The sequence below is a fragment of the Mandrillus leucophaeus genome, unplaced genomic scaffold (assembly GCF_000951045.1).
Source record: "Mandrillus leucophaeus isolate KB7577 unplaced genomic scaffold, Mleu.le_1.0 Scaffold208, whole genome shotgun sequence".
In the NCBI taxonomy this organism is placed as follows: Eukaryota; Metazoa; Chordata; class Mammalia; order Primates; family Cercopithecidae; genus Mandrillus; species Mandrillus leucophaeus.
The window spans coordinates 2152117-2164824 of NW_012102121.1; the positions used below are offsets into that span (position 1 = coordinate 2152117).

General features: G+C 49.2%; 2 protein-coding genes across 9 annotated transcripts in view; one reads left to right on the forward strand and one right to left on the reverse strand.

Moving 5' to 3' along the window:
• Positions 1-10579, reverse strand: part of FAM219A (family with sequence similarity 219, member A) — a 58502-nt gene extending 47923 nt beyond the window's left edge. For 4 of the 6 annotated variants that reach the window (XM_011980055.1, XM_011980054.1, XM_011980052.1 and 1 more), the window contains exon 1: positions 10179-10579. In XM_011980055.1, the coding sequence (XP_011835445.1) occupies positions 10179-10238 (60 nt within the window). In that variant the 5' untranslated portion in view covers positions 10239-10579. The remainder of the gene's footprint in view (positions 1-10178) is intronic. The other 2 variants (XM_011980056.1, XM_011980053.1) reach the window with 1 other exon arrangement.
• A 147-nt stretch (positions 10580-10726) lies between these two features.
• The window catches only part of DNAI1 (dynein, axonemal, intermediate chain 1), a 64363-nt gene continuing 62381 nt past the window's right edge, over positions 10727-12708 (forward strand). For 2 of the 3 annotated variants that reach the window (XM_011980046.1, XM_011980049.1), the window contains exon 1: positions 10727-11026. In XM_011980046.1, coding sequence (XP_011835436.1) covers positions 10979-11026 — 48 coding nt within the window. In that variant the 5' untranslated portion in view covers positions 10727-10978. The remainder of the gene's footprint in view (positions 11027-12708) is intronic. The other variant, XM_011980050.1, reaches the window with a different exon arrangement.

Genomic DNA, 12708 nt, shown 5'->3' on the forward strand with positions numbered 1-12708 from the left:
CAAAGGCATAAGAATGATATAATGGACTTTGGGGACTCACGGAAGAAGGGTGGGCGAACGGTGAGGGATAAAAGACTACACGTTGGGTACATTGTACACTGCTAGGGTGACACATGCACCAAAATCCCAGAAATTAGCACCAAAGAACTTATCCATGAAACCAAAAACCACCTGTTCCCCAAACACTATTAAAAACAAACAAACAAACAAAAAAAAACCAAAAAGAACTAACTCAGCCATGGGATAGCCACACCGGTTTAAAAGTAAAGTACTAGTTGGATGCCGTGGCTTACACCTGTAATCTTAGCACTTTGGGAGGACATGGCAGGTGGATCTCTTGAGCCTAGGAGTTTGAGACCAGTCTGGGCAACATGGCAAAACCCCATCTCTACCAGAAAAATACAAAAATTAGCTGGGCATGGTGGTACACACCTGTAGTTCTAGTTAGTTGGGAGGCTGAGGTGGGAGCTTGGGAAGGTCAAGGCTGTAGGAGACAGAGTGAGACTGTGTCTCAAAAAAAAAAAAAAAAAGTAAAGTACTACATGGCTAACGTATAGAATATATATCTCAATAAAGCCGTCCAAAAAAATAAGCATCAAAACAACATTTGGTAGAGGGATATAAGGGAAATAAAACTCCCTTAGAAATATTATGAGAAAAACAAGGCACTTGGTATTTGCCTGTGCACCTAACCAAAGTTCACCAAGCGCTTCCTACTGATAGCAGCAAGTTCAGACCCTGAAACAAATCAGCAACATCCCATTAAACACTAGCATAGGAAAAATGGTGTGGGTTAAAAAAGACACTCAAAAGAACTAGGAAGGCCGGGCGCGGTGGCTCATGCCTGTAATCCTAGCACTTTGGGAGGCAGAGGAGGGCGGATCACGAGGTCAGGAGATCAAGACCACAGTGAAACCCTGTCTCTACTAAAAATACAAAAAATTAGCCAGGCGCGGTGGTGGATGCCTGTAGTCCCAGCTACTTGGGAGGCTGAGGCAGGAGAATGGTATGAACCCGGGAGGCAGAGCTTTCAGTGAGCTGAGATTGCGCCACTGCACTCCAGACTGGGCAACAGAGTGAGACTCCGTCTCAAAAAAAAAAAAATAAAATAAATTTAAAAAGGAACTAGGAAGACTATAAATCTAGACTGGATCAGCACAGATACTAATTTCTAAGCTAAAGTTTTTCGAAGAGTATATTCCATGAAACACATTGGTTCTGTAAGATGTTAACAGATGTAACATGAAAAAAGGTTCTACAGTTAAATAAGCTTGGGAAACATTGAATTAAACAAAGTTGAAAAGGTTTCTTTACTGCAGGACATCTCAGAGCCTTTAAAATGTCAGTGGGCATTGTGATGGGATAGAGCATATAGTCTTTCCCAAAGAAATTTTTCTATGGAGCGTTTTTCCCCCATAAAGCATCCCAAAGGATCAATATTCCTAATAGAATACTATAAGAAATCCTGGTCTAAACCATGCATGGCGTGTGGCCAAGGGCTTCACCAATTCCTTCATAAGGATAAAATGGGAAATTAATATGGGAACTAGGTCAGGCATGGTGGCTCACACCTGTAATCCCAGCACTTTGGGAGGCCAAGGTGAATAGATCGCTTGAGCTCAGGAGTTTGCGACCAGTCTGGGCAACATGGCGAAACCCCTTCTTTACAAAAACTACAAAAAATTAGCTGGGCGTGGTGGCGCGTGAATGTAGTCCCAGCTACTCAGGAGGCTGAGGCGGGAGGATCGCTTGAGCCTGGAAGGCAGAGGTTGCAGTGAGCCAAGATTAAGTCACTGCACTCCAGCCTTGGTGACAGAGACCCTGTATCAAAAAAAAAAAAGTAGGGAGAACTATAATTTATAGCTCGTATATGATTATGTTTAACTACATAGTGAAATATATGTGGTTCTCACTCCACAGTTTGCATGTAGTTAATTCAATAATCTTTTTTTTTTTCTTTCTGGAGACAGAGTCTTGCTCTGTTGCCCAGGCTAGAGTGCAGTGGTGCAATCTCGGCTCACTGCAACCTCCGCCTCCTGGGTTCAAGCAATTTTCTGCCTCAGCCTTCCGAGTAGCTGGGATTACAGGTGCTCGCCACCATGCCTGGCTAATTTTTGTATTTTTAGTAGGGACAGGATTTTACCATCTTGGCCAGGCTGTTCTTGAATTCCTGACCTCGTGATCCACCTGCCTCGGCTTCCCAAAGTGCTGGAATTGCAGGCGTGAGCCACCGCGCCCGGCCAATTCAATAAATCTTAAAATGCTCCTTCAGGTATTGTTCTCAATAGATGGGATATACTCTACTTATAACAGCCAAGAATCTGGTGGCCAAATCAAGCAAAACCAGGCGAGGAGCCACAATCACTGGTCTTGTTTCTGCCTTGAGGTGGCCTCTTGTCATATGTTTAGCCTTAGGGCTGAAATGGTCATTCAGAAAACACCATTCATAGCTGTATGTCCCCTCTTTCTTGCACGCACACTCACATACCTCACCACCATCACAAAAACTTAAAATTGACCTTCAATAATCACAACCATCCGATCCTCAATTTGCTATCTCTGAATAACAATAATAACAACAAATACAGGCCGGGCGCGGTGGCTCAAGCCTGTAATCCCAGCACTTTGGGAGGCCGAGACGGGCGGATCACGAGGTCAGGAGATCGAGACCATCCTGGCTAACCCCGTGAAACCCCGTCTCTACTAAAAAATAACAAAAAACTAGCCGGGCGATGTGGCGGACGCCTGTAGTCCCAGCTACTCGGGAGGCTGAGGCAGGAGAATGGCGTGAACCCGGGAGGCGGAGCTTGCAGTGAGCTGAGATCCGGCCACTGCACTCCAGCCTGGGCGACAGAGCGAGACTCTGTCTCAAAAAAAAAAAAAAAAAAAAAAAAAAAAAAAAAAAAAAAAAAAAAAAAAAAAACAACAAATACAAGTATAGATTTGCTTGAACTTTCTCCTGAGAATGTATAGCCTAGGAGGAAACTCCTGAGGGCATGTGTCTACCCTCTCTCCCAGACCAGACGCTACAGGCCTCTTTCCTAGACAACTTCCCTACTCCAGAGTCCCTCCCTGCAGCCAGAAGTTGATTTGACTGTCCCACAGTGAGGCCTGTGGGTCATGTGCCAATTTCTAAACTCCAGAGCAGACTCAAATCCAGAGCTTGTTCTCCTTCCTTCCTTTCTTCCTTCCTTCCCTCCCTCCCTCCTTCCTTCCTTCCCTCCCTCCTTCCCTCCTTCCTTCCTTCCTTCTTTCCTTCCTTCCTCCTGCCCAGAAAGCCAGATTCCCACCAGAGCCTCCGTAAGAAACAATGACTTGGGACCCTGCTGAGCCACACCTCTTGCTTCCTTCAACCAGCACCTCTATTTATCTGCCTCAGCCCAATTCTCCCCTTCCCACATGCTCTGTAGCTCCCTGAACCAGTTCTCCCAGGTCTCTAGGAAGGCACAAAGCAACTAAGCCCAAGAAGCTACATTTCCCATGTTCCCTTTCCAGATACAAGGCTCCACCTGCCTTTTTAAGGAGGTAAGAGGGTCCCTGAGACTAATCAGGTTTGAGTGAAGAAGCCTGTTTTCCATTTCTGCTCACGCTGGGCTATATAGGCACTCAAGGGCAGCAGGCAGCTGGGGTTGGGAATGACTCAGCCTGAACCCCAGCTACCACAGAAGCACCTACCCACAGAGGCCACATTTGGGCCCTCTGAGAAGCCAAGTCACCTCTGAGTGATCTCGCCCCAGAATTCTGCTCCTTTGGTACACCTTGTCTGGAAGAAGCAACTTGGGCTCTGCTTCTACCCAACTGCAGATTTTCAGGCTGGTCTCAGAAAAGGGAAGTACACATCCTTTTCCATTATGACTCTTGCAGTGATGTAGTAATACACATATCCATTCCAGAAGGAATCAGTGAAAGAGCCCAGCTTAATCAGTCAGAAAAAAAAACCATAGATTTGACTAGAATGATAGTAAAAGGCAAAGCCAGAAACTGCAACATAAAGCACTCAGGCAACAAAGGATTTTATTTTTTCTTCATCAAAGTGCTACTGGAAAGAAAATAACAACAACAAAACCCACTATGGCTCCTTGCTGCTACCACCAATTCTCTTGAATTCATCAAAGCAGGTTGCAGGGGAGAAGTATTCACTGGCAGATGAGCGTGTTTCTCAGCAGCCCTTTTGAGGCGGATGGAGGACCAGTGCCGCTCTGACCTTTGGTTTTCTAGGACTTCTGGGTTCCTCATAACTCCAAAAATGTAGCTTCAGCAGTAGAGCAAAGAAAAACAGCAGCCCTTTCTGTTATAAGAAGTCCCTGAGACCAAAAGGTACATGGGCTCCTGAGTTTCCTGAGGTGGTGATGGTCTCTTCCTCCATCCACGTGTCCATGCCACAAACTTAAGAGTCATCCTTAACTCTCTACCTCTCCATTCCACCTCCCAACAGATATCATATCCTGCCTATTCCACCTTATTAGTATTTGTGTATCTGTCCCACCATGTTTCTCTGCTTCTGCAGGCCTTTATCATCTCCTAGCAGAATTATTATACCCAGGTCTGTACTCATTTTCCAACTTCCAATCTCATCTTCTCCAATCTCTCATCCACCACTGGAGTGATAACCTAAACTCAGATTTGATCATGTTATTCCCTTAATTATAACTCTTCATTCATTCCAAATGCGCTCTTTTGTTTCTTCTTCCATGCCCTTTCTTGGCTTAGCCTCATTTTGTCAGTCTGCCAAGCTTCTAGTACTCTTCCTAGGGCCAGTTCCTAGGGCCTCTGTGAAACCTTCCCTGATCACTCAATGAGAGCCCTTCCTGCTTTCATTTGGTGCTCCTGGGCCTGGTTCTTCTCTTGCAGTGCTCACTATTCTGTAGTGCCTCAATCTGAGTTCTGGACTGTGCTGTGCATCTCACTGGAGCAACATTCTGTGTTATTGAGCCCAGAACAACATCTAGCAGAGAGTAGGTTCTTATTTGGTGTTTGTTTGATGAGGAGATGAGTAGTAAGGAGCTGCAGGCTTGAACAAACCTGATCCTCAGTTTGTAATATAGGGCAGGAAAGAAGGGTGCCTCTGCCCAGGAGCCTGAGAAATACTGCTGAGTCATGAGCCACATGGACCCACTAGGAGAATCCACCCTTAAATTGAAAAGTCATCTGGCAAGGAGGCAACTTAAGGTGCCCAGAACATAGAATATATATAGGTCAATTTTCCACAGTGGCTACTTGCTATCTTTAAAATGTTCTCTCTGCCACTTTCAGGAGCTGCTGTGGCCTACCCACTGAATTAAATGTCCTGTCCTAAGCATCCCCATCCATCCCTGAGTGTCAGGAAGCAGTAGGAGTCTGAAACTCCCTCCCAAGCTCATGTAGTCAAAGAGTCAAAATCTCAGCATTCCTCACCCTCTCCCAAAGGAGGGTGTCACTCTTTGTCATGACACTCCATTGATCTCTACTCTTTTTGACATATATCTAAAAACCTTCCTATAGCCATCTGAGCCCATCCTTCTCTTGGCCACCCACTGGAGAGATCTTACTTGTCCCTGTATCCTTAAAGTACCTGATCTGAGTAGATGCTCGTGAACTAAATGAATGAGTTAACCAATAACCTAGTTTCAGTGAGGCTAGAGTAACATTTCTCTCAGCTGTGCAGAGACCCTGTCTGGTGCCATTTGCCATTCTTTAAGTCTCTTTAGTCCCTGAGAGCACAGGAGACAGGGTGTTGCCTGACACAATTAAGTGCTTAAAAGCTCCATTTGTTCTTCTTACAACAATTCTCTTCCTCTCCAATTGCAGCAGAAGAGAAGACATAGACTGTGTGGCTACACCAACAAGCTGAGCAGACAGACAATAGGGCCAGAGAGCAATATCCCTGTTGCTCATACAAACAATATACCAAACTCAATCCAACTGGTCAACAGAGAGCCTTGGGCTGCTGGAACTTCTCTAGATCGGTGAGGTGTATGACTGAGACACAGAGCTGACACACAAAATGTGCCTATCCCTGGCAGTTTCTTTGGGAGAATCTGCGCTCAGAAACACTCAGGATTGTCTGAGAGACAGATACAGCAGGAATGGAGTCCAGTGGATAGGTCTGTAAGAGGAGCTCTCATTTCATAAGAAGATAGGAGGCTGAGTGCAATGGCTCACGCCTGTAATCCCAGCACTTTGGCAAGCCAGGCGGGCAGATCATGAGGTCAAGAGATCGATACCATCCTGGCCAACATGGTGAAACCCCGTCTCTACTAAAAATACAAAAATTAGCTGGGCGTGGTGGCATGTGCCTGTAGTCCCAGTTATTCGGGAGGCTGAGACAGGAGAATCACTTGAACCTTGGAGGCAGAGGTTGCAGTGAGCCAAGATCGTGCCACTGAACTCCAGCCTGGGCAACAGAGCAAGACTCCGTCTCAAAAGAAAAAAAAAAAAGGAGACAGGAAGAGACCCCGGGGACCTCTCAGGGATAGACCTGGGCCTGGTTCAGCTGCTGAGTTGCAACAAGGCCAATTAACTGGTGTGATGGGGAAAGGAGGGAAGTCACTCCTTTCAGGCAAACTCCCACCAGAGACAGGAGGCTCCATGCAGCTGTGACAACAGCAGCAGCAATAACAGGGCAGGGATCTCCTCCTCTTCCTCCCACTAGCTGAGATCTAATGCTTAAATTAGCACCTTGGAAACACCCAGATCTGCTGGCTGCCTTCTCTCCCAGTTCTGACACGCCCCCAGGCCTTCTTTTCAAGCCTGAGTTTCTCTTTCAATTAAATAATTTAAAAAATAAAGACGCGCTCCCCCTAGAGTTTATCTTTCCAAGTAGGGAATGGCCTCTGGATTCTTCCCATCACTATGGGATGGGGAGAGTTATTTGATGATGGCGCCCATGTGACAAGCTTTTATCCATACAGCTTGGTCCAGAAAGGGGCAATGATGACACCAGCATTGCCTGGCTCCCTTGGGGCTTAAGGAGTCAGCCCCTACTCTGTCCTCAGTGGAGGATCACACAAAGAGAGTGAGCAAGAGAAACAAACTTTGATAAACTGTGAGCTCAAGAGCAGGGTCACATCTGTGTCTGTGTTGCTAACCACTCTATCCCTAATACTCAGTTTAATATTTGGGACACAGCAGATGCTCAATAGTTATTTGGTAAATTAATTGCTGAATCAATGATATCAGGTCTCTGTGATATTCTTAGAAGGGAGAGTGAGGAGCTATTGTTTAAACTTTAAAGAGATAGTTTGTCTTCATCTCATACATGAAAAAACAATCTAGGAAGGAGGAGAGACTTCCTAGAGGTCTCAACAAATGGCAAAAAATGAAATAGGTCATAGCTAAGTCTGAGCCTGGGACCCTGGTTTTCATGGCCTATCCAAATACCCTTAAAGAGCCATTTTGCCCTCTTTTTTGCCCTTTACCTCTATGACATGCTATCTTGATTTTTTTTTCTTTCTTTCTTTTTTTTTTTTTTTTTGAGACAGAGTCTTGCTCTGTTGCCTAGGCTGGGATGTAGTGGTATGAACATGGTTCACTGCAGCCTCGACCTCCTGGGCTCAAGCAATCCTCCTGCCTCGGCCTCCTGAGTAGCTGGTACTACAGGCATGCAGTACCATGCTGAGCTAATTTTAAAATATTTTTGTAGAGATGGAGTCTCACTATGTTTCCCAGGCTGGGCTATCTTAATTCTTTATGCCGCAAAATGAAGACTCCCTGAAGAAACATCACACAAGATTCTGCTGGTCAACAATACACAGGGGATTTAAGGATTTTTGAGGTGCCTCTGGAATACAACCTGGGGACACAGGTCAGGAAGCCGGGCAATATCTATGACCCTCAAATGAGGGATGACTATATTGCTATTTCCATAAGGCTCTCACTCAACCTCAATAAACTATTCTCAGGCCGGGCATAGTGGCTCGCTCCTGTAATCCCAGCATTTTGGGAGGCTGAGGCGGGCAGACCAATTGAGGTCAGGCATTCAAGACCAGCCTGGCCAACATGGTGAAACCCCATCTCTACTAAAAATACAAAAATTAGCCATGTGTGGTGGCAGGGGCCTATAATCCCAGCTATTTGGGAGGCTGAGGTAGGAGAATCACTTGAATCCAGGAGGTGAAGGTTGCAGTGGGCCAAAATCATGCCACTGCACTCTAGCCTGGGTGACAGAGGGGGACCCTGTCTCAAAAAAATATATATATATATATTCTCTTGCAGACAAGGGTGACTTTAGCAGTTAAAAGGGTCTGAAGGCAGTCAGAGCTTTTCTAAGTGCCTCCTTGCCACAGATACTTCTCCAACTCCAGGTCCACACAGACCGGAAGCAGCTCAAGAGTCCTCTACCCAGCCAAACCACTATTCAGAATTTCAGGCAATAACAGAAGCACCAAGGACAATTGAGAGAGCCTGCTGGCTCTATTTCTTCTCCCCTTTGCTTGAACAGCTATTTCCTCCCTTTTTGGAAACCCCAGCTGGGAGACAAGAAACAACTCATTGCTTCCTTTTCCTGACACATTTGAACCTCCTCTTCCTTCATCCACCCTCTATTTTGATTCTTGATTAGATGCTTAGAACTGGAAGCGCAATCTAGTTTGACAAGCCAGGTTAGCTAGAAAGAGAACTCAGAAAGGAAAATTCTCTTCAGCCAGCCCGAAGTCCTTCTTTAAGTTCATGGGATGGACTTCTCTCCAGGATTTTCTGGCTCCCAAATAATCCAATGATGGCATGAGTCTAGGAAAAAGTCCTGCAACATCTCTCTCTGGTTTAATATTGTATGCTTCTGTAAAACTTCTTTGTTTTGGCTTTTAGAACTGTCTAAGTAGTCATGAAAGGGGGAAAAAGCCTTTTGTCTCCTGCTAAGTGGCCACTAATAATTCTCTCTACCATCCCCCAAAAGGCGTGACAAAAAGGCGGTGATGGGTCCCTGCCAAGGCCCATCTTGGCTGCTGTAATGGGTAGGTTACTCCTCCAGGAAGCTATAAAGCACATCTGTCAGCCAGGGGGTTATAGGCCCAAGGGTAGACCTGTTTCTGGCCACCCTGCCTAATACAGAAGCAGAGCTTCAGAACTTGGAGAGCTCAGCTCTGCTCCAGCCAGCACAGTTCAGAGAAATGGGGCATCCACACTTTCGGGTTTGTAGCTCACCTTGCCTCCTTCCAATTCCAGCTCAGGCTCCAGGGGGATAAAGCGAACACAGCCTAGACATTCCTTCTCTTCCCCCTTCACTATACGAGCTGGCTAGGCCTCCACGTCTCCCACCCGGTTGCCTGACAGACATGCGAGGTCAGGTAGCCCCCCGGGCGGTGGCCAGCAAGCATGGTCTCCCTTAGGCCTACCCTCGGTGCACCCGAGTTGCCCTCCCCCTTCTATTCCCTCCGCGCCAGCAGCGATGACATCATTCCTCCCTGACTCCGGGACCGCGGACAGGCGGCAGGATCCGCGCCCAGCAAGGACTTCAGGCACGTAGGCCTAAGATGATGGGGGCTCTTCGCAACCAGTGGGCACAGGCAACTCCAGCGCGGCCCCACTTCCTCTCCCGTCGGTTCCCGAGCACTCTCATCTGCACCCCGATTCCCCATCTGGTCGCCATGTACTCTCCTTCCCGGTTTAGATGCCCCCAGCCTGGACTGCCCGCGCTCGCCAACGGAGAATGGAATTCCCAGGTTCTGCACCAACCACCTTCCCCCACTGGGTCCCTCGCCCCGGCCCAGCTTTCCTATCCGTATATCCAGTGGACAGGCGGGCAGGCCCCTCCTCTTTTAAAAGCTGATTCCCAATCTCTCTTAGCCTGACGGCTCCCCCGCCCTAAGCATCACAGGCCTCTAGGATTAAACGCCTCCCCACCTCCCATCCCAGCCCCCTGGGCCTGCCGCCGGCGATGCCCCATGACAGTTCCTTCGCCAGCCCCCGCTATGGGCCTCCACTAGCTGTGTGCACCTTTGTGCCCCCTCCGTTCCATCCGACGGTGCTCTGCCTCCACCGACGGTGCCCTCCGCCCTTACAGGTCCCTTTGCTCTCATCCAGCATATTCTCCCACGGTTTTCTTGTCCTGCAAGTCCCCGTCCCCCGGCAATACGTTTTCAGGGATCTCTTTGCCCCATCCGATGGCGCCCCTCCGCACAATCCCCCCGGCCTGATTCCCTCCCTCCCCCTCAAGCGACGCCCCCTCCCGGCCTTGGCCTGCCAGCCGCCCGCCCCCTCACCAGCGGCTGCATCTCCGAGTGCGCGGTGGGCACCTGGAACCGGTCGATCTCCTCCATCATGGTGCCGGCGGGCGAGCGGGCCAGGGGCCGGGCGCGGCCAGGGACGCCGACGGGACCGCGCGGGGCGGCGGCCCCAGGAGCCCGGCGGGTGGTGCAGACTAGGCCTTCCCGGACCAGTCGGGCTGGCAGGGGCCGGGCGGATGCAGGGGTGGGCGGGGGCGAGAGGTTCGCAGACTGGCTGAAGCCGGCGTGACTCCGTGGGCTTCCCTAGCACTACCGCGGCTGTGGCCGGGCCGAGCCGCAGGTCTTGCCTCGCCTCCTACTCCGCCGCCGCCTCCTGTCAGCAGCTCAGCCACTGCGGTGACTCGGCAACTCCACTTCCGGGTCCGGGACACCGCCCGGGACTTGCATTATTCATGAGGAGGCGGTGTCTGGGGACCCCAGCCCCACCCACATGCGGGAGTTCCGAAGGCGCGCGACCGCCCGGCTGCGATTCCTGAGGGGGCGGGGCTTAGTGGAGACTGGCTCACCGCGCGCCCAACCCCGCCTCCTTCCCGGGCCGGCTGGGCGCGCCAGAGGCGCCTGCGCCTTGGCTGCCGGGCGGTTGCTGGGTAACCGCGTCAGGGAGTTGGATTCTGTCCTGCAAGGGCACGGAGACCCACAACGACGGCTGTCCCTAAAGAACACTTGCGACTGGTAGTTGAAGTGGAGAGTCCAGATTTCTTGTGTGTGGTCAAGGAGACGGACAAACTTTTTGTCTTCAGACGAGGGAGCGTTTTGTAGACTCTCCGGGGGTTGAGATGCTTCCTGCTTCTGCGAAGGCTCCCCATAAACAGTCTCGTAAGCAGGTAACGCACGCACACCTTCCTTCTGATGACCTCTGACCTTCGTCGTCGCCAGTGACCACTAATCATACCTCTCCTACTGATCCTTGATCTTTTATCTGTTGACCCCTAACCTTCTCACCCCCGTAACCTCTAGCAAGTGCTCCCACTGACCTCTGACTCTGTCCTACTCTTTCCCACTAATCCTGGCCTCCTCTCCCATACTACCCCAACCCACTGTTTCTTACCTCTCTCCTTTTATCCACCATTCCCATCTCTTCACGTTACCCCACGGACTCATTCTGACCAGTCTATCCTCCTTAACTCCCCCATCCCCATTCCCACGAGTCCCTTCCTCCTTGTCCTCACATTCTTGTCCCAAAGGAATTTTTCTTTTTTTTTTCTTTTTCTTTTTTTTTTTTTTTTTTGAGACAGAGGCTCGCCCTGTAGCCCAGGCTGGAGTGCAGTGGCGCCATCTCAGCTCTCTGTAACCTCTGCCTCCTGGGAGCAAGCGATTCTCCCGCTTCAGCCTCCCGAGTAGCTGGGACCAAAGGCATAGGCCACCACTTCCGGCTAAATTTTGTATTTTTGGTAGAGACGGGGTTTCCCTATGTTGTCCAGCTCGTCTGGAACTCCTGAGCTCAAGCGATCCCGCTACCTTGACCTCCGGAAGTTCTGGGATTACACGTGAGCCACTGCGCCCAGCCTCAAAGGCATTCTTTATCCAACCCTTTGCTGTGTGCTTAGCTCCAGGCTAGGTGGGAACACAGGCCTTGCTGTTTGGGAGCCCACAGAGGGTGCGCAAAGAACTAAACAGAATACAGGATAGGCTATGTGCAGGAGTTTGATTTATTTTCTGTGCTGGGAGATTTATGAGGAGAAAGAGGGCAGGCAAAGAGGAAGAGGAGAGAGGCCCTTTTCTCATCCCTGTCCCCACCCCCACACTGCACAACCCAGACACTCGCCCCCAACTATTTCTAGAGCCTCATGTGTCTCTCTTCCCTGCGAGCCCCTGGTCCACTCCTGTGATTCATTCAGCTATGTGAACATTATGCTCTGATTACCACCTGGACAGATGTCATCCCTTCTCACAGGAAACCGGAGTCATACCCCCCTTAACCCACTGAGCACCGAGTTCTGCCTTCTTCCTCAGCATCACCACCGAAGGCAAGGCAGTCCCAGTTTCCCAAGGAGTCTTCTGTGGTGAAGCAACTTAGTCCTTCAGGAACTTTTTCCAAACCCTTTATGAATTACCACTCTGGCTAATGTGTAGTTTCTAGCTCTGGAAAGCAGGACTTCTATTTATTTATTCCAGATTTACCTCACTCAAGTCTAGGTATATTGAGGTTTAGAGAGCCAATCTGTGTCCATGCTACTTACGACTTTGCATATTTTGGTCTGGCCACCTCCATGGTAGCCTTTGCTCCTCTGCCTCTTTTACCTGGCCTTCTGTAGCAGATGGCTGTGACTTTCTTAGGTCTCTGCAGCCTTGGGGAAGCTGCTAGTCCTGTAAGAACACGCCCTAATTTTATATCGGGGTTGGGCTTTACGTTGAAGTTCATGTACTGTGTTTTAGCCTCCTGACCCTATATTTACAGGCAGTTTGCTTTTATTTATTATTTATTTATTTATTTATTTATTTATTTTTTGAGACGAAGTCTCGCTCTGTCGCCCAGGCTGGAGTGCAGTGGCCGGATCTCAGCTCA